The sequence below is a fragment of the Lithobates pipiens genome, unplaced genomic scaffold, assembly GCF_037356315.1.
Source record: "Lithobates pipiens isolate NorthernLeopardFrog02 unplaced genomic scaffold, aLitPip1_a1.2 Scaffold_30, whole genome shotgun sequence".
Classification (NCBI taxonomy): domain Eukaryota; kingdom Metazoa; phylum Chordata; class Amphibia; order Anura; family Ranidae; genus Lithobates; species Lithobates pipiens.
In genome coordinates, this window is record NW_027507791.1 from 167,163,682 (window position 1) to 167,183,003 (window position 19,322).

General features: G+C 40.8%; 1 protein-coding gene across 6 annotated transcripts in view; it reads left to right on the forward strand.

The window, feature by feature from the left end:
- Positions 1-19,322, forward strand: part of ZFYVE26 (zinc finger FYVE-type containing 26) — a 1,794,472-nt gene that overhangs the window by 265,058 nt on the left and 1,510,092 nt on the right. For all 6 annotated transcript variants that reach the window (XM_077465059.1, XM_077465061.1, XM_077465063.1 and 3 more), the window contains one exon: positions 2,115-2,203. In XM_077465059.1, coding sequence (XP_077321185.1) covers positions 2,115-2,203 — 89 coding nt within the window. The remainder of the gene's footprint in view (positions 1-2,114; positions 2,204-19,322) is intronic.

Genomic DNA, 19,322 nt, shown 5'->3' on the forward strand with positions numbered 1-19,322 from the left:
AATAGCAATATGTGTAATAGGGCAATACACACTAAAACAGTTAATAGTTTGAGTAGAGAAAAAAAAAAAAAAAAAAAAATGTATGTATGTATGTATGTATATATGTATGTATGTATATATGTATGTATGTATATATGTATGTATGTATATATGTATGTATGTATATATGTATGTATGTATATATGTATGTATATATATGTATGTATATATATATGTATGTATATATATGTATGTATATATATATATATATATATATATATATATATATATATATATATATAATGTGTATATGTGTATATATATATATATATATATATATATATAATGTGTATATGTATATATGTGTATGTGTATATATATATATATTAAAGAAATACTCTAAGATAACAAAGGGAGTAGGTTGGATTTGTTGTTTAAAGAAGGTTAAGGAGAATATCTACAGTATTCTAAACAATTATGCTGTGATATTATTAGAATTGCGAGGGACTTGACAGAAGACAGTGGTGGTATTGAGTCTGTTGACCTGTCTCAAAAAAGGGGGAAATAAAAAGGGATGTAATCTTGTCATATTGCATCTTTCAATCCATAGAATCAACTGTATCTAGGATGGGGGATTGAATGCGGCTTCTCTTATGAGGGCTATGATTTTCGTTCCCAGCGGTAGAAGAGTTCCCAGGAGATTATGTTTTTTGGCTTGATTCGGCATAGTCTCTTTTGGTATATATCAGACCTAGATTCTGTAGAGTAGTTTGCATTTCTTTGGCAGTGCGACATGTGTGTTTGTGGCCTTGGTAGGTGAAACGTACCGAAAAAGGGAAGCCCCATTGATAGATTATAGTATTGCGTTGTAAAATTTGGAGGAGAGGCTTCAATGCTCGTCTTTTATTGATTGTTAGTTGCGATCTGCAAATAGCTGGTAGTTGTGCCCTTGGAAACTTAAGGATTTTTAAATTCTTACTGTATTTAGTATTAGTTTCTTAGTGCGGTAAAAATTGAATTTTACGATAATATCGCGTGGCGGACCATCCGGTTTTTTGGGAGTTAGGGCTCTGTGGACCCTGTCCATCTCAAAGAATTCTGCCAGAATGGTTGGCTGTAGTTCTTGAAAAAGGGCAAGCATAGCCCTCTGTAGGTCTGTCACAGATTCAGGTATTCCTCTAATGCGTATATTCGTCTCACCCGATTTTCAAAATCTTCTAATTTATCTTGTAAAATTGTATTTTCTTCTTTAAGGCTGTCAATTTCCGAGGAGAAATTTGATGTTCCATTTTCCAAATCATCTACTCTGATTTCTAGCGCTGAAGTACGTTGACCCAAATCTCTAATCTCTTTAGTAAGGCTTGTAGTGATATGGTCTGCGGCAGTTTTTAATGCATTGTGAAGCAGTTCTTCTATTTGTTGTAATGTTACAGGAGGTGACATTTCATTTTGCGTAGGAATATCCAGTATTTTTATTTCAGGAGTGGCAGTTTCTGAGGGGGAATTAGAGACACTGTGTGCCTTTAATGAAGCGACCTCACTATACAATGGAGTAGGGGGAGCTGGCTGCATTGTAGATTTAGTGCGAGCTGCCTTAGAGGAGGATGGTTTTAACGGCGCTCTGCTGTGTCCGTGAGGTGGCACTTGTTTGCTGTTTTTCGGCTTCATATATGAACTACAAGCCCGCAAAATGTCTCAAACGAGACCTAAGAAACGTTAGCGAACTTTATATAATGTTTAAATGCGGAGGAGAATGTTACCTCCGCTGTTATCAGGCTCTGAAGTCCCGCTGGAATCAGAGCTCTAAGCCGGCATTACTGCTCGGCTCAGCTCCGCGCATGCGCCCCCAACCCCCCCTTTTTTTTTATAGATTGCTATTCTTTAGTAATAAAAAGGACTTATTTTTCTATTTTTTTGTGTATTTAACTTTATTGCTTGTGTTGATATGCTTGACAGCCTCAGTGGGTAAACAGGGTATTGGACATAGCTATGCTTAATTTGATGCTAATCATAGTAGTAATATTTTCTTTTATTCAAATCATAGGTTTTCTTACGAATGTAATGCAATAGAACTAAATTTCATGATCAGAGATAAAATCCTAATACATTTGAAATATTTTTTGTGTCATTTTTAGGAAATATGCAATGACTCCATATTAAAAGAATTTTGTGATGGTCTCTCATTTCAAGTGGAAGTTGTAGAATGGTGTATAGAACAAAACAGGTTTGTATCTCTTTTTGTTTCTTGTTTGTTACTGCCTTTAAACTTATTTTTCTTTTTCAACTTTGGTTATTTGTGTAGCGCTTTCCCCCAAAGGAACCTCTGAAAATACACAGGTTCTCCCAGAATAGTAGAGACTGCCAGCCTGCAGACTGTTCCGAGGACACTGAAAAACACAGGCTCATCCAGACTATGTATTTTTGTGGATTCATTGCAGAAAACTTGAACAAGAGAGGGATAAGGGTGCAGGAAACAACAAAACTCAAATGCTAGCAACAAACAGGAGGGGACAATTTTTCTGCAGAAAATCCTTTAAGTAGCAGCCTTTGCTGAGAGTAGGAGTGGACAGTTAATGTAGGAACTTATGCGAGCAACTCCAGTCCCCATAGCAACATTTGACTCTTGCTCCATCAAGCAGATGCACACCTGAGATCCCAGACTAATGTCTTTATTTACAATTTCCTAGGACAGCTTTTACTTTTGGTTCCACAACACTCTGCATTGAGGGAGAATCTTTTTCCAGACCAATTCCACAGGTGATGTCCTCCTTTAGCCAGAGCTCTTCCAGGCCCTAAGCCCTTGCTGAGGTCCAACAGCAACTCTTAATAACACACACTGGCTGCCTCCCAGGGGTGTCAGTCCCAGGAAAAACATAACCCTCCCAGCAGAGGAAGAAAATCCCTCTGAACAGGCCTCCTGAACATTTAAAAATTTCACCCAACCACCTTTTAGGTGCCCCTTCCAAGGAATTAGGAAAAATATTCATAAATCAGCATTCGACCATCCTCCGTTTCTGAAAGCTTCTAGAAGCAGACAGGAGTAATCAACCACTGACCTTAGGGAAACCTGATGAGATGAAAGAAAAACAAAAAATAAATCAATATGCCACTGTGTACAGAAGAGCCGAAACACTAGTTCTAGGACAGGGTGCTACATTTGTATTTAACTTTTTAATTTCAAACCTTTGGCCCCGAAAGGAGGTGTGGCAGAGTTCCACTCTGCCCTTGTGGGAAGAAAAGATGTTGGAGAATGCCACTGGACTGCTGTGACAGGCGGGACTATGGTGGAGTACTGACTGGTCTGACCCCAGCAGCATTTAGGGTCTGTGGTTAAGCACTGGGAAGGACATTACTGCAATGGGAGCTCACGTTAGGGCTGTGAGGAGGAGAGTCTGGCAATCCTACAGTTGGTTAAGAATTTGCCTGTCAGCTGGGAGCTGTAGTAATGCTGTGGAGAGTGGAGACAATAGCCTGTGCAGTCAGAGTTTGGTTCAGCCCACCATTCTATCATATTATGTGAGATGCTTTATTGTGATGACATTTATTTTCATTGAAACTGTAACAAACTTGTTCTATTTGTGCTTGTCAGGGCTGGCTTAGCCCTTCCTCCTCTGGGCTGGCCGCTCAGCTGTCAGCTAATTGCCAGCTCTCTTCTCTTTCCACAGTTACCAGCTGTTCCCGATGATGCTTGTCTGACCTGCCTATTTAAAGCCTTCCAGCTCACTTTTTCCTTTGCCTTCGCGTTGGTCACAACAACAAGCAACCATCTCCTGCTGTTTGTTTCAAGACTGGCTTGCTGACATCCCTCCTGGCTTCTTATCCTGCTTGCTGTTGCTCTCCTTGGATACCTGGCCTGGCTGATTACCCAATGTGGTTAATGAATTTTGGGCTGGCTGACTACTGGGCTCTGTCTATGCTTGACTATGCTTTTTTCTATTTACCTTTTATTTTTATTAATAAACAAGTGTGATTTGATTGTACTTCTGTCTCAGTCTGTTTCATGGTTTGACAGTACGCGAAGGCCATGAATTCAGAAGATACAGTCAATCCACTTGTTGGTAATATTTTTTCCAGATTGGATGAGCAAGATCACCACATGGATCAGTTTGTCTTGGCCTTTCAAACGCTCCTGATTTGCACGGCTCACCTGGTATCCCCCTTGGTGGCTGCTCCGGTACAACCTGAGATGCAGACCGTCCCTGCTGCTGCGCCCTTCTCTGTGCAGCCACCCGCCTTAAGTATTACCTCTATAAGAGGTATGTCTGGTTCTGCTCCGCTTCCCCAGCGATTTAGGGGCGATCCCGTTCAATGCAGAGGGTTTCTCAATCAGGTTGAGTTATACTTCAAAATGCTGCCCCAGGCGTTTCCCACGGACAGAAGCAAAGTAGGTTTCGTGATATCTTTGCTTTCTGAGAGAGCCTTGGCCTGGGCTAACCCTCTATGGGAGATGCAAAAACCTGTTGTCTTGACTTACCCTCAGTTTGTGGCCTCCTTTAAAAGGGTTTTTGACGTTCCCGCACGCTCCGCTTCTGTTGCCAAGTACCTCATGTCTATCAGAGTACGAGAACTGTTGCCGACTATGCCATTGAATTCCGTTCTCTGGCAGCAGAGGTTGCTTGGAACAATGAGGCCCTCATGGCTGCTTTTGATGAGATAGCAGCCTGAGATATACCCACTGAGCTGGAGAGCTTGATCTTGTTTGCCTTCCTCATTGACTCCAGACTCAGACTTTCTCTTAAGGAGTGCTTGCGGAAGCCTCCTGTACGTTTGCCTCCGAGCTTTGTAGTCCTACCCATGCCTTCTGGTACCGAGTTGGTCAGTGAAGATGAACCCATGCACCTGGGCTTCACACATTTCTCTGTGGATGAGAGATCCTTTAGGAGGAGGGAGAGATTGTGCCTTTTATTGTGGCCAGGCAGGTCCCTTTTTTGAAGTCTTGTCCTACCCGTCGAGGGAACACCCGAACCTTGAGGTCCTGTCATGGACAGATCTTAGGTGGAGTTGTTTGGTCCCCAGTTATCCAGAAGGATAAGCCCCTGGTTTTGGTCACCCTTTCTTGGGCTGAGTCGTCCATCGAGATACAGGCTCTAATCAGCTCTGGGGCTGCAGGCCTGTTCATTGATGCTGCATTTGTTTCGCAGCATTCAATTCCGCTGCATCTGCGTGACACTCCACTTGCCATTGAGGCTCTTGATGGGAGACCTTTACAGCCTGCCCATGTGACTTATGAGACGGTTCCGTTATCCATGGCCATAGGGGCTCTTCACCATGTGATAATCCAATTCCAAGTTATTTCCTCACCCAGATTTCCGCTGGTTATTGGTTATCCTTGGTTACAGAGGCACAACCCCTCTTTTGATTGGCTCCATGCTGAGGTTTTCTCCTGGTCACCACAATGCAGTGAGACATGCTTCCTGAAGTTATCCAAGGTCCTGTGCACCGCTTCACTCCCCTCCCTGTCAGAGGAATACCGTGATTTTGGCGATGTCTTTGGTAAAGTTCAAGCTGGTAGTTTGCCTCCACACCGACCTTATGATTGCGCAATTGACCTTCAACCTGGTGCCATACCTCCTCGTGGCTGGGTTTACCCTTTTCCGGTCTTGGAGTATAAGGCCATGGAGGAGTATGTTGCTGACGCACTTTCTCAAGGTTTCATCCGCAAGTCCTCATCTACTGCTGGTTTCTTCTTTGTGAAAAATAAGAGCAGTGAACTGAGACCCTGTATAGATTATAGGTATCTCAATCGTGTCACGATTAAGAATGTATACCCGATTGCATTGATTACAGAGTTATTTGACCGCCTCAAGGGAGCAACGGTTTTCACAAAGCTTGCCCTGAGAGGGACATACAATCTTGTGCGCATTGAGGGTGACGAGTGGAAGACTGGGTTTAATACCAGAACAGGCCATTATGAATAATTGGTAATGCCTTTTGGCCTTTGTAATGCCCCGGCAGTTTTCCAGAAATTTATTAACTATGTCCTCCGAGATTTGTTGCAATTGTGTGTGGTGGTTTATCTCGATGATATCCTCATATTTTCCAAGTCCCTGGAGAGCCACCACACAGATGTCTGTCGTGTACTTCAGAAACTAAGAGAATAATCTCTATTGTAAACTGGAGAAGTGCGAGTTCCATTGTGAACATGTTACATTCCTGGGCTATGTCATTTCCACTGCTGGTTTTTCGATGCACCCAGAGAAACTGGCGGCAGTCCTACAGTGGTCTCGACCGGTGGGTTTACGTACTGTGCAGCGTTTCCTGGGCTTTGCCAACTACTATCGGAAGTTTATTCGTAACTTTTCGTCTCTGGTCAAGCCTCTGACTGATATGACCAGAAAGGACGTTAACCCACAGAGTTGGTCTCCGGAGTCCGTTAAGCGGTGGTGCAACTGCTTCATACACTTCAGCCCGTTTGTGACTGAAGAAGCACTTTCCTCTGCCCTGCAGGGCTTAGAAGGAAGATTTGCGACTTTAATCGCATCATCCATCCAGGTGGATAGGAAACGTCCTAGATCCCCCCTCCTCCACTTTAGACTGTTTACAGTCAGTGGAGGGTCCTAAAGAACTATGGGGACATGTCGAGGTCTTTCCCGCAAATGATTGGGAAGATATACAAGCCGGTTATTCCTCTGCAGAGGAAACAGTACTTGGAAATTCACCTTCACAAACTGAAGTACAGAGCCTTACAAAGATGGTTCGCTCTACTTTCATGTTACCCCTAACGGAGGCAGCTGAAGGTCCGGTATCCTCTTTAGGATCCTTAAATTCTTTTCAGCCTTTACATGCGTTTCCAGTACACGCATTACTTGAAAAGCTTATTTATTCCGAATGGGATCATCCGGATAAGCATTTCTCCCCTTCTAAAAGATTCTCTAATCTCTATCCTATGGATGAAAAATTCAGTAAAAGGTGCAAGCTTCCAGCAGTAGACGTTGGGATTTCCAATGTGAATAAAAATTTAACTTGTTTAGTGGACAATGCACATATGCTTAATGATCCAACAGATAAAAAGTTGGAAGGTCTGTTAAAAACCTCCTTTTCCTTAACAAGGACCGTAACAGCAACCATAGGCTTCTGTCAGTCCTTAAAGGACCAGTTTACAGATGCCCTCAAAGAGCTCCCTGCACATCAAGCTCAGGAGTTGGCCGAGCTACCTAAAGCATTATGCTTTGCCATAGATGCTATAAAGGACTCTATTCACCAGGCATCACGTCTGGTGCTTGTACTTGTACACATACGAAGGACCCTTTGGGTAAAAGGTTGGTAAGCTGAAACGCCTTGTAAAAATCTTCCAACTGGGTTCCCCTTTAAGGGAGAACGCCTTTTTGGAGATAGCTTGGATAAATACATTCAGACTATTTCCAGCTGAAAGAGTACTCTCTTACCAGTCAAAAGAAAATAAACGTCCTTCGTTTTAAACTGACTTTTTCCCCAGCGCCAAGGGCATCCTCCTCTAGGCAGGGGCAACAGCCTTTGCCGTCGGACCCCACGGGAAGATCTCGGGGTCAGACCAAGGCACAGAGGAGGACCTGGGGCCGCAAGTCTGCAAAGCGGAATACCAAGGTCTCATCATGAAGAGGCATCCCCCCTCACCAAGGTGGGGGGAAGACTTCTGAAGTTCTCAGAAGTCTGGCAGAGGGAAATTCAGGACAGATGGACCCTCTACACTGTATCTCTAGGATACAAGCTAGAATTTCGAGAGTTTCCACCGGCCCGTTTTCTCAGATCAAAGGTTCCGAGGGATCCAGCCAAAAAGCAATCCCTGTTGCAAGCGTTGTACCGATTATTGGCTCAAGGGGTGATCATGCAGATCCCCAAAGAAGAGCAGGGTTTGGGTTTTTACTCAAACCTATTTACGGTGCCAAAGCCAAATGGAGATATCAGACCAATTCTAGATCTACGGAATCTAAACCAGTTCCTGAGGATCCGCTCCTTTTGCATGGAGTTAATCAAGTCAGTCGTATCTATCCTACAAGAAGGGGAACTTCTGGCATCCATCGACATCAGCGATGCATATCTAACTATATTTCCTCCTCCCCAGAGGTTTCTGCGTTTCGAGGTAGAAAAGAAGCATTTTCAGTTTGTAGCCCTGCCCTTCGGCCTTGCTACAGCACCTCGGGTATTCACAAAAGTACTTGCCCCACCTCTAGCCAGGTTAAGGGCACAGGACATAACTGGTGGCTCACTTAAGACGGGGTGTAGCCGTTTCAAGCAGCTACCTGGAAAGTTTGGTTTGGATTATCAACCTAAAAAAGTCCTCCTTGAAGCCACTAAAGAGGTTGGAGTATCTAAGCATGATCATAGATACAGCCCAGAAGAGGGTGTTCTTACCTCCGGCAAAGATCGCACAGGAGCTAGTGAGGATGATCAGGTCAAGAAAAAATCGCCTTTGTATGAGATTGTTGGGGAAGACGGTAGCTTCACTCGAAGCAGTTCCCTATGCCCAATTCCATTCGAGACGGTTTCAAAGCAGTATCCTGTCTGCTTGGAACAAGATGAATCAAACTTTGGATTTGCCAATGCGGCTGTCCCAAAGAGTCCCAGAGCCTCAGTTTGTTACTATCCCGGAAATTGTTGAAGGGAAAAACCTTCAGACCAATTATCTGGAAGGTAGTGACAATGGATGCCAGCCTTTTAGGCTGGGGAGCAATACTAGACAAATTGACTGTCCAGGGACGATGGTCAGGAACCAAGCATACTTTACCCATCAACATCCTAGAGATTCGGGCAGTATATCTGGCCCTATAGACCTGGACCTCCCAGGTTATAGTGATTTCCTGGGGGGTACTATGAATAGATTTGGCGCTATACCTATATATGAAAATATATGTTGCCAAAAACTTAATAGTGTACTAAATTAAAAGTGTTATATCAACCTGGTGTGTAAGTGCCAATGTGCAATAAATAATTCTAGTATTGAAATAAAAATATAAATATATAAACTATAAGCGAAAAAGTTCAAAATGTGTGTGTATGGAATATTTGTCGCGTTGGTAAGTATTTGCCAGTGTGCTGGCTATAAAATATAAGATTAGCTTGGGTGCAATAGAAAACCTGAAATAGTGATCACTTCTTAAACTCTAGAACATATAAATACCTTAAACTTGTGAACTGCTTAATATATTAGTGATCAATTAGATAAAAATTATACAAATAAAATATGAACCACAAAAAAATAACCCAGTAATTGGATTTAGAGTGCACAGATGTGACAATAAGGTCTATGCATGCAGTAATAAAATGTACAATAAATATGTGATAGATATCAGTACATCAAGTGAAACATGCCAAATATTGGGACTGAAAAAATAAAAAAAAAAATTGTTTTTCAAAAATAAAAATGAAAATAAAAATAAAAATAAAAATAAAATAAAAAATAAATAAAAATAAAAATAAAAATTAAATATTTGTCCCAGAAAATGTATACAAAGAAAAAGTCTAAAAATATAAAAGATAAAAAGTAAACAAGCAAGAAGTCTCTAGTGCAGTGCAATTAATGGGGGATTTCCCGTGGGTAAAGGAAGGGATGTGATGGATCCAAACTATTCTTCATGCATTGTGGACACTTCTAGGTTGTACTCTCACCAGAAAAATAACCCCGTCCGGGCCACGCCTATCGAATACACACTTCCATTACAGACGGCGGGGAAGCCGAACGGAACGCTCCCAGCAGCTTCCATACCTTTCACATTGCATCCTTTATACTGTATCCATTTATGCCATTACTTCTACCAAAAGTGTGAGTAGTTTTAAGTATCTTCTTAAATAAATTGATTTATACGGTATCACACTATGGATGGTCCTCTCTTTTAATATATATATACTGTGGCACACTCCACCTGGAAATAACGAGGGATCCTCAGCAGCCCATTTGAAGCAAGCCAGAGAGCGACACAGTAGCTCATACTGTGGAGGCTGATCCACCCCGGACGGGGTTATTTTTCTGGTGAGAGTACAACCTAGAAGTGTCCACAATGCATGAAGAATAGTTTGGATCCATCACATCCCTTCCTTTACCCACGGGAAATCCCCCATTAATTGCACTGCACTAGAGACTTCTTGCTTGTTTACTTTTTATCTTTTATATTTTTAGACTTTTTCTTTGTATACATTTTCTGGGACAAATATTTAATTTTAATTTTTATTTTTATTTATTTTTTATTTTATTTTTATTTTTATTTTTATTTTCATTTTTATTTTTGAAAAACAATTTTTATTTTTATTTTTTCAGTCCCAATATTTGGCATGTTTCACTTGATGTACTGATATCTATCACATATTTATTGTACATTTTATTACTGCATGCATAGACCTTATTGTCACATCTGTGCACTCTAAATCCAATTACTGGGTTATTTTTTTTGTGGTTCATATTTTATTTGTATAATTTTTATCTAATTGATCACTAATATATTAAGCAGTTCACAAGTTTAAGGTATTTATATGTTCTAGAGTTTAAGAAGTGATCACTATTTCAGGTTTTCTATTGCACCCAAGCTAATCTTATATTTTATAGCCAGCACGCTGGCAAATACTTACCAACGCGACAAATATTCCATACACACACATTTTGAACTTTTTCGCTTATAGTTTATATATTTATATTTTTATTTCAATACTAGAATTATTTATTGCACATTGGCACTTACACACCAGGTTGATATAACACTTTTAATTTAGTACACTATTAAGTTTTTGGCAACATATATTTTCATATATAGGTATAGCGCCAAATCTATTCATAGTACCCCCCATCTAACATTCTCCACCCCACCAGGTGGATAGTAATAGAGGCAGCTCTTACCTATTTTTTCCTTCCCCTATATTTTTTATATATTTTTTATCTACCCTATATTTTTTACATAAGTTCCATAGCGCAACCTACTACCTTTTATTCTTTCACTCTTATAGTGATTTCCTGTCAAGATTCAATCTGACAATGCCACGGCCGTGGCATATATCAATCACCAAGGGGGCACCAGAAGTCTCCCAAATCAGAGAGAGGGGAACCAGATGCTAACTTGGGCGGAAGAGGATGTCCCCTGCCTATTGGCAGTTTTCATTCCGGGGTTAGAAAATTGGCAGGCGGACTATCTAAGTCACCAGCAGCTATTCCCGGGGAATGGTCTCTTCATCCTGAAGTGTTTCGAGCTGTTTGCCAAAAATGGGGGACTCCGGACGTAGACCTTCTAGCGTCCAGATTCAGCACAAAACTAGTCAACTTTTTGTCCAGGACAAGGGACCCATTCGCGTACAGAACAGATGCGTCGGTGACCCCCTGGGATCAGTTCTCGCTGATCTATGCTTTTCCCCCGATCCGGTTGCTGCCTCGGCTTCTTTCCAAGATCAAGCTGGAAAGAAATACGGTAATTCTGATACCACCAGCATGGCCCAGAAGGTCATGGTTCGCGGAGATCGTAAAAAGATGACAGTGGAGGGTCCTTGGCCCCTTCCACTAAGGCCAGACCTGTTATCGCAGGGGCCTATATTCCATCCTACTTTACAAACACAAAATTTAACGGCTTGGCTATTGAGACCCACATTCTGAAAAAACGTGGGCTTTCCAGGTCAGTTATCTCTACTTTGATTAATGCTAGTAAGCCAGCTTCTAAAGCTATATATTAGAGTCTGGAAAGCTTATGTTTCCTGGTGTGATTCCAAGGGTTGGCACCCTTGGAGATATAGGCAGAATTCTTGCCTTTCTACAGTTAGGCATAGAGATGAAGCTGGCCCTGGATACTATTAAGGGTCAAGTCTCAGCCTTATCAATTTTTTGTTTTAAAGACCGCTTGCTACGCTTTCTTTAGTCCAGGGTTTCATGTAAGGAGTGCTACGGATAAATCCGCCAGTTAGATCTCCTTTAAGCCCTTGGGATTTGAATCTAGTTTTGTTGGCGTTACAAAAACAGCCATTTGAACCATTACAGCATATTCCTTTAGACCTTTTGACAAGGAAGCTGGTATTTTTAGTTGCTATATCGTCAGCAAGGAGGGTGACAGAATTGGCTGCTCTTTCTTGTAAAGAGCCATATTTGGTTATTCATGAGGACAGAGTGGTGTTATGCCCTCGTCCAGGCTTTTTGCCAAAGGTAGTTTCAGGCTTTCATCTGAATGAAGATATTGTCCTGCCTTCGTTTTTTCCCCAGACCAGATTCCAGGGAAGAACAATCTCTACGTTGTCTTGATGTAGTGAGAGCAGTGAAAATCTATTTGAAGAAAACTGCTCAGATTCGTAAGACTGACGTCTTATTCATTCTGCCAGAGGGTCCTAGGAAGGGACAGGCAGCGTCAAAATCCACTATCTCCAAGTGTATTGGTCAAGTTAGAATTCAAACTTATGGTTTAAAGGGAAAGATTCTCCCTTTTCAAGTTAAGGCGGACTCTATCAGAACGGTTGGTGCTTCTTGGGCAGTGCGTCACCAGGCCTCCATGTCTCAGACCTGCAAGGCCCCAACTTGGTCTTCAGTACATACATTTGCAAAATGTTATCAAGTAGATGTAAGATGGAATGAGGATATCGCCTTTGGGCGCAGTGTGCTACAGGCAGCAGTATAAGTCCTCAGGTCTGGAGGTTCCCCTATGGGTTGTCTCCCTCCCCTCAAATAGCATTGCTATGGGACATCCCACCAAGTAATTACTTGACTCTGTGTCCTATGATGTACAATAAAGAAAATAGGATTTTTATAACAGCTTACCTGTAAAATCCTTTCCTTGGAGTACATCATAGGACACAGAGCTCCCGCCCCTCTGTTTTATGGGGTGATAGTATATTACTTGTATTGCTTGGCTACAAAAACTGAGGTACTCCTGGAAGTTAGAGGGGTTATATAGGGGAGTCAACTTCCTGTATTGGTTATACCAGTGTCAACACCTGAAGGTAGGCCTATAACTCACCAAGTAATTGCTTGAGACCTTGTGTCCTATAATGTACGATAAAGAAAAGGATTTTACAGGTAAGCTGTTTTAAAAATCCTATTTTTTTTATCTGCATGTATGTGTGAGATCCTGTTGTACCTATTTTGTGTGACAATTGTCTGTTTTAACCATTTTTATTGGTGTCTCTTGGGTAGGCCTTTTATTTTGATAAATTAATGAATAAATGAAAAAACTCCTTCACATAGAGTGGGGTGTTTGAGATGAGATACAGCATCTGCAAATGAGGTCAGCACCAACAATCGAACCTTGTAATAAAAAATTCTTTAATTCATATTGTATAAAAAACATATCCAAGATGCACATTGAATACCAGGTATATACTAAAAAGTCGTATACTTCAGAATGCAGTTAGTCGACATGTTTTGCAAGGCCGCTTCATCAGGGCTATGCATTTCAGCATTGATATTCATCTGTATTATAAAAGATATACAATTCTTCATTAATACATTAATATTGTATCGGTACATACATAGAAACATTGGCAATTAATGTTTAATACAATATATATATATATATATATATATATATATATATATATATATATATATATATATATATATATATATATATATATATATATATATATATAAATCATAAGGTGCTCAGCAATTCTTCTAAAAAAAAAGGATGCTCAGCTAACACCTCAATGCCAAGATGCCTCATCGCTGGGCGCCACAGGGGCTAATTCTCAATGGAAAACAAATGCAGCGAGATAGCCAGTGAGGAGGTTGGATTGTGTCTCAACCGGGGTTATCTAAAGAATTAAATTGCATAATAAAATGTTAAGCATAGAGAGCTTATTAAAGCGGCTTCCCACTAAATGGCACATGTAATCAGAGGGTGAGTAAACATTGGAGAGGGGGTGGTTTTAAGAGAGGAATAGGTATGGTGATATCAAAGTGTTTCAAAACATGTCAATATATGTCACAGGTGTCTACAACTCCCCCAAAAATAAAAATTAAAAATTAAAACCAAATAATTTCTCTATATGTCACTCCAACTAGAAAGTTTAGGAGCCAACCCATACATATGCCCCCAGCACCATGCATGCGCTTCCCTTACATGTCTATAGTAATAACTGGGTCCCCTCCTCCAATCTCCAAAAGCGCCGCTTGCATCAACAAAAAATGCTTACCTAATACAGAGTAATTATCCCAATGGCAGAGAGAGACAGACGGCAATGTGCAATAGCGCACAATGGACAGGCAGATGCATGTGTCGGCAGAACAACAGCACCACCATCTTATCTGATTTGACCCCGGTTAGGATTATTCTTCTCTTGTGATCAGTCAAACTCCAGGTGTATTGAGAAGCAAGACAGTTTAATTCTGATGTGTCACACAAGGATGATGCGCTAAGAATGACACAAAGATGTACAACCTTCCTCCTAATACCTACAATAATATAGCCTCAACACTTCTATTGTCTGAGGAAACACAGATAGCATGCCTGGTACAAAATGGTACTTTATTTGGCTAATTAATGTTTCCTGTACAGTCTACCATATACGGTTAAGCCTAATAATCCTACAACTTAATATGGAGTTAGTTAAAGCAAACGATATAGCAAATTAATACAACATGCTCAGAAGTCTTGGGGTTATTTTTTTTCTAATAACTTTTCTGATAGTCACACAATAAACATTTAAAACCTTTCTAACATTACCTCCTCTTGTGTGACTGTTTTATCTCAACACATTTAGATGATGGACCCTGTGTTATACACTTTCGGACTGTATGTCATTAAGTTGAGCTTCAATGTCCTCATAGGTCTCCTCAGAAGTAGGAAGTGTTAGATACTTTGTTCTTGAGACTGCGGTTTCAATCGTTTTTGGTGAAAGTCGTTGAATACAGGGAATGCAGCAGCATCCGCAAGTGGCTAAAACGGCCAAAACCGCAGCAATTGAGCTCAAACATGATCTGATAAGTCCAGTCCATTTACCAAACCATCCTATAAGCCAGTTTGTGAATGGATCAATAATACCTGAGTTTTCCGCTAATTCATTCGAAAGTCAGTTCTTCCAAGGCTCTGGTCACGGTCCCTCCAGGAGTTGTATTAGAGATAAAAGTGCAACACATGCTACCAAATATTTTGCATACCCCTCCTCTTTCAACTAGGACCATATCTAAGACCATTCAGTTCTGCCATAACATTAAACATGTGGGAGCCAACTGTTCTGTCAGGCCCTTTATGGCATCCCTAGTATAGTTTCCAAATCTTTGTTGGTTATAGTATATATAGTTAATCCAGTCAACATTATTTATAGTCACCCACCAGAGAAGAGACTCAAACCCAGCTATCACCTGATTCCTGGCCCTAAACTCATCCGGCACCCCGCACTCATATATGTAGATTCGAAGAGTCAAATGACCCTATTGGAGAGGTGTCCCTCCAATACCATTGGTGACTTAGTCCACGGGTGTTCTGACAGGATCCTCAGGTGCATAGCCAGCTGAACCATAGCGCAATCCCCTCAGGCATTGGCCAGTATCCTAGCTCACAGTTTCTTATCCCCACACATCCACCAGCATCAGCTCTTTGAATGTCATGTTCAACCCTGTCACCGTTGTCTGTGTTAATCCTCTCTACACAGTAGTCATTGGGTAGTGACTCAAGATCCACCCTGCTACGGTTCCCTGGGAGTGCAGAATAAGTAAAGTTGCCCTGATAAGCAGTGACTGCTGGAGGTATCTGAGGTCTCTGAACTGGGGGAAACAATAAACTGAATGTTTGACAGGTAGAATTTGTTTCAGGTTTATAGTTCTTATTATACAATTGAGACATACATTTTAAACCTGGATCTGTATAGAGGAAAAGGGACCGTTGCTAAATGTGGTCTGGCTCCGACACAAACTAAACAGTTTTCCTTTTTTTTTTTTGAGTTTTAACCATGTACTCCAACCATTCTAACCAATCATTGTTTTCTTGGTAACCAAAGCTATGTTATCTTCTATTGTTAGGTTAGTAAATGTTATATTTTACTCAGAACATCTATTTTAGTATGGCCTTTGTTTTTTTTTTTTATTCTTTATCTCAATTTTTTCTTTTTTTCCAGCAAAGTGTATATAAAACAATTATTTAGAAAAGGAAAACAAAAAACCTTATGACACATAAATACAAACATTTCTTATTTTCTTTGTAGTTTATACCTACACCATCCAAACGTTAAATACCCCTCTGCCTTCCCCCACCCCCCCCCCCCCCTTTCCTTGCAGGTTGCTCATGGGTTCCGTAGTTGTATCCATTATTTCTGACCAGGTATTAGTTTTTTCTTGTGTTTATTGCGTGATTTCCTCTACATATCTCCAAGAGTTTTTAAATTCTTCCCACGATGTCCATTTATCTAAGCCTCCCTCTTCTACTGTTAGGTCTTCGTCCCCTTCCTTATAATGTTCTATTTTTTGTATTTCATTAACACGAAAAATCCATTCCGATATTTTAGGGCTTTCGTTCTCTCTCCATTTTTTTGGGATTAAGTTTTTGGCGGTGTCTAGCAGTATGGGAATTAACGAGGTTTTGTATTACTTTATGGGTTCATCTGTCCCATGAAATAGAACCGTCCAAGGATCTTCTCTTATTTCCTTTTTAGTTACAACCTTTATTATCGCTATGATCTAACTCCAATATTTTTTGAAAATGGGGCAGTCCCACCAAATATGGGCCATAGTCCCAATTTTTTTACACCCGCGCCAGCAATCCGCAGATTGCGCTACTACAAATTTGGCCGTTTTATCAGGTGTGGCGTACCACCTTGATATGCACTTGTAGTTTGTCTCTATCAGCTTATTATCTACCACCCCAATGTTAATTAATTTAAATATCTTCTTACGAATTTGAGTGCTACATTGAGACCCCAACTCCTTTTCACACTTTTTGATGTATGGCGGGTCCTCCAGCTCCTCTCCCTCTGAGAGAATCTTATATATTCGAGTTATATTTTTTTTTGATTTTTCTCTCAGGCATAGCCGCTCCAGAGGTCTCAAATCCTCTTCACTTCGGATTGGCTGGGGTAAATTTGAGATAAAGTGACTTAACTGGAGGAACCGCCATACATCAATCTTCATGAGTTCTGTGTCTACACTCAGTGCTTGAAATGAAATAATTTTACCATTGACTAGTATATCTTTTAATTGTGCATTTCCTTTTATTATCCAATTACCCCCCACTTCCTGTTTTCCCGGTGTAAAATAATCCTTTTCTTTGCGAAAAATCAAAGGTGAATTGTACCCCCAGTTATTTAGTGAATGTGTTCGGTCCCAAATCTTAAATGCTAAACGTGTTATCTCGTGTGCATTTGGTCCTATTGACCTGTACTGTGGGGGGTTCCATATTATGCGTCCTAAAAGTGCTTGACTCGTTACATTTTCTAAACTCACCCATCCCTTTTCATTTACCTCTTTCGCCCATTCCACTACTCGTGACAAAACTACTGCATTGTAATATCTTTTTAGGTCCGGGACTGCCAGTCCCCCTTGTCTTTTCCCCCTGCTTAACACCGCCAAGGTAATTCTCGGCTTTTTATATTGCCATATATATTTAGAAATTATATTTTTCAATGTTCTGAAGTAGGCCTGAGAGAGCAGGATGGGCAACATTTGAAACTTATATATAATCTTCGGGACCAGTAACATTTTAACTGCGTTAATCCGTCCAAACCAGGAGAGGGGACATGTTGAAATTTTTTTGATTTCTCTTTTAATTTCATCAAGTAAGGGGATATAATTATTCGTGTATATTTTCCTGATAGTATCCGTAAGATAGACTCCCAAATATTTAATCTCCTTACGCCAGGGGAAGCAGAATTCTGCCCGGAGTTTCTCCTCTTCCTGGTTGCTGATATTAACATTCAAGACTTCGGACTTGCCGAGGTTTATTTTCAAATTCGATATTTTACCGAATTTTTCCAACGTCCTCAGCAAGTTCGGAATCGTAATCCTAGGATTGGTGATGAAAAAGAGCACATCGTCCGCATAGGCTGCAAGTTTGTGTTCGTCCCTTCCCATCTCAATCTCCTTTATATCCTGGTTGTTTTGGATAAAGGTCAGTAACGGCTCCAGAGATAAGGCAAAAAGGAGCGGGGACAACCGACACCCCTGTCTGGTGCCGTTTCCCATTTGAAATTGGGCGGAAGATTCTCCATTAATCTTTACCGAGGCCTGCGGATGGTTATAGAGTACCTGGATCCATTGGATCATTCTCGGTCCCACACCCATTACGTCTAACGTTTCTATCATGAGTCCCCAGTCTACCCTGTCAAATGCTTACTCCGCATCTATAGACAGGAATAGACCAGGGGTCCCACTGTTTTTTAGGGCCTGGAGGAGGAGTAACGCCCTTACTCCATTATCCCTACCTTCTCTTTCGGGTATAAATCCGACCTGATCTGGATGCAATAGTTCATTCATCTTTTCCTTTAGTCTAGACGCCAGTATTTTGGCGAATAGTTTTGTATCAGCGTTCAATAATGCTATCGGCCTATAACTGGAGCAGAGCAAGTGATCCTTTCCTTCCTTTGATATTACCATGATAGAGGCCTGCAAGGCCTCTGCCTTCATGTCGTATTTTGTACCTAATCCGTTCATGTATTTACATAATCTAGGGACTAATATCTCCTTAAATTTTTTAAAGTAAAAAGTCGTGTACCCGTCAGGTCCCGGACTTTTACCCGATGCCGTATCCTTTAGCACTTTATAAATTTCCTCGTCTGTAATAGGTCTATCTATATTATATCTATCACTCTCTTGTAAGTACGGTAATTTAGGATCATACAAAAACTCTTTAATGATTTCCTCTTCCCCTTTACCTCGCCCCCCTTTTTGACCTACATTATACAGTGCTTCATAATACTGCCTGAATACCTCCGCAATTTCCTTAGTAGTATGGACCATCTTCCCATTCTTGTCCTGAATTTTATCAATAAAGTTAGTCCCCCTCTTCCCTTTTAGCTGTCTCGCTAAATATTTACCTGTTTTATTTTTCCCATAGTGTCTCTCTCTGACTCTCCCCTCATATGCCCTCCTTGCTTCCTGATCCATCAAATCCTTGAGTTCCTCTCTCATGTTGATCAGTAGATGAAAGGGTTCCTGCTTTTGGCCCTTATGTTTTTTATGCTCTTGCTCTAATCTATAAACTTCTTTTATCAGATTCTCCCTTTTCTCTATTCTATCTTTTTTCTTTTTTGCGCCTATGGAGATGAGGACACCCCTGATGTATGCTTTATGTCCTTCCCATAGGGAGGCACCCGTAATTTCTCCTGTATCATTCATCGAGAAGTAGAATTCTATTTCTTTCCAAATTATCTCTACGGTTTCTTTGTCCTGTAAAAGATATTTTCATTTAATCGCCATGTAAAAGGTTTTCTATGTATTCCGGGTATCCTCATCTTCATTATCACTGGGGAGTGATCTG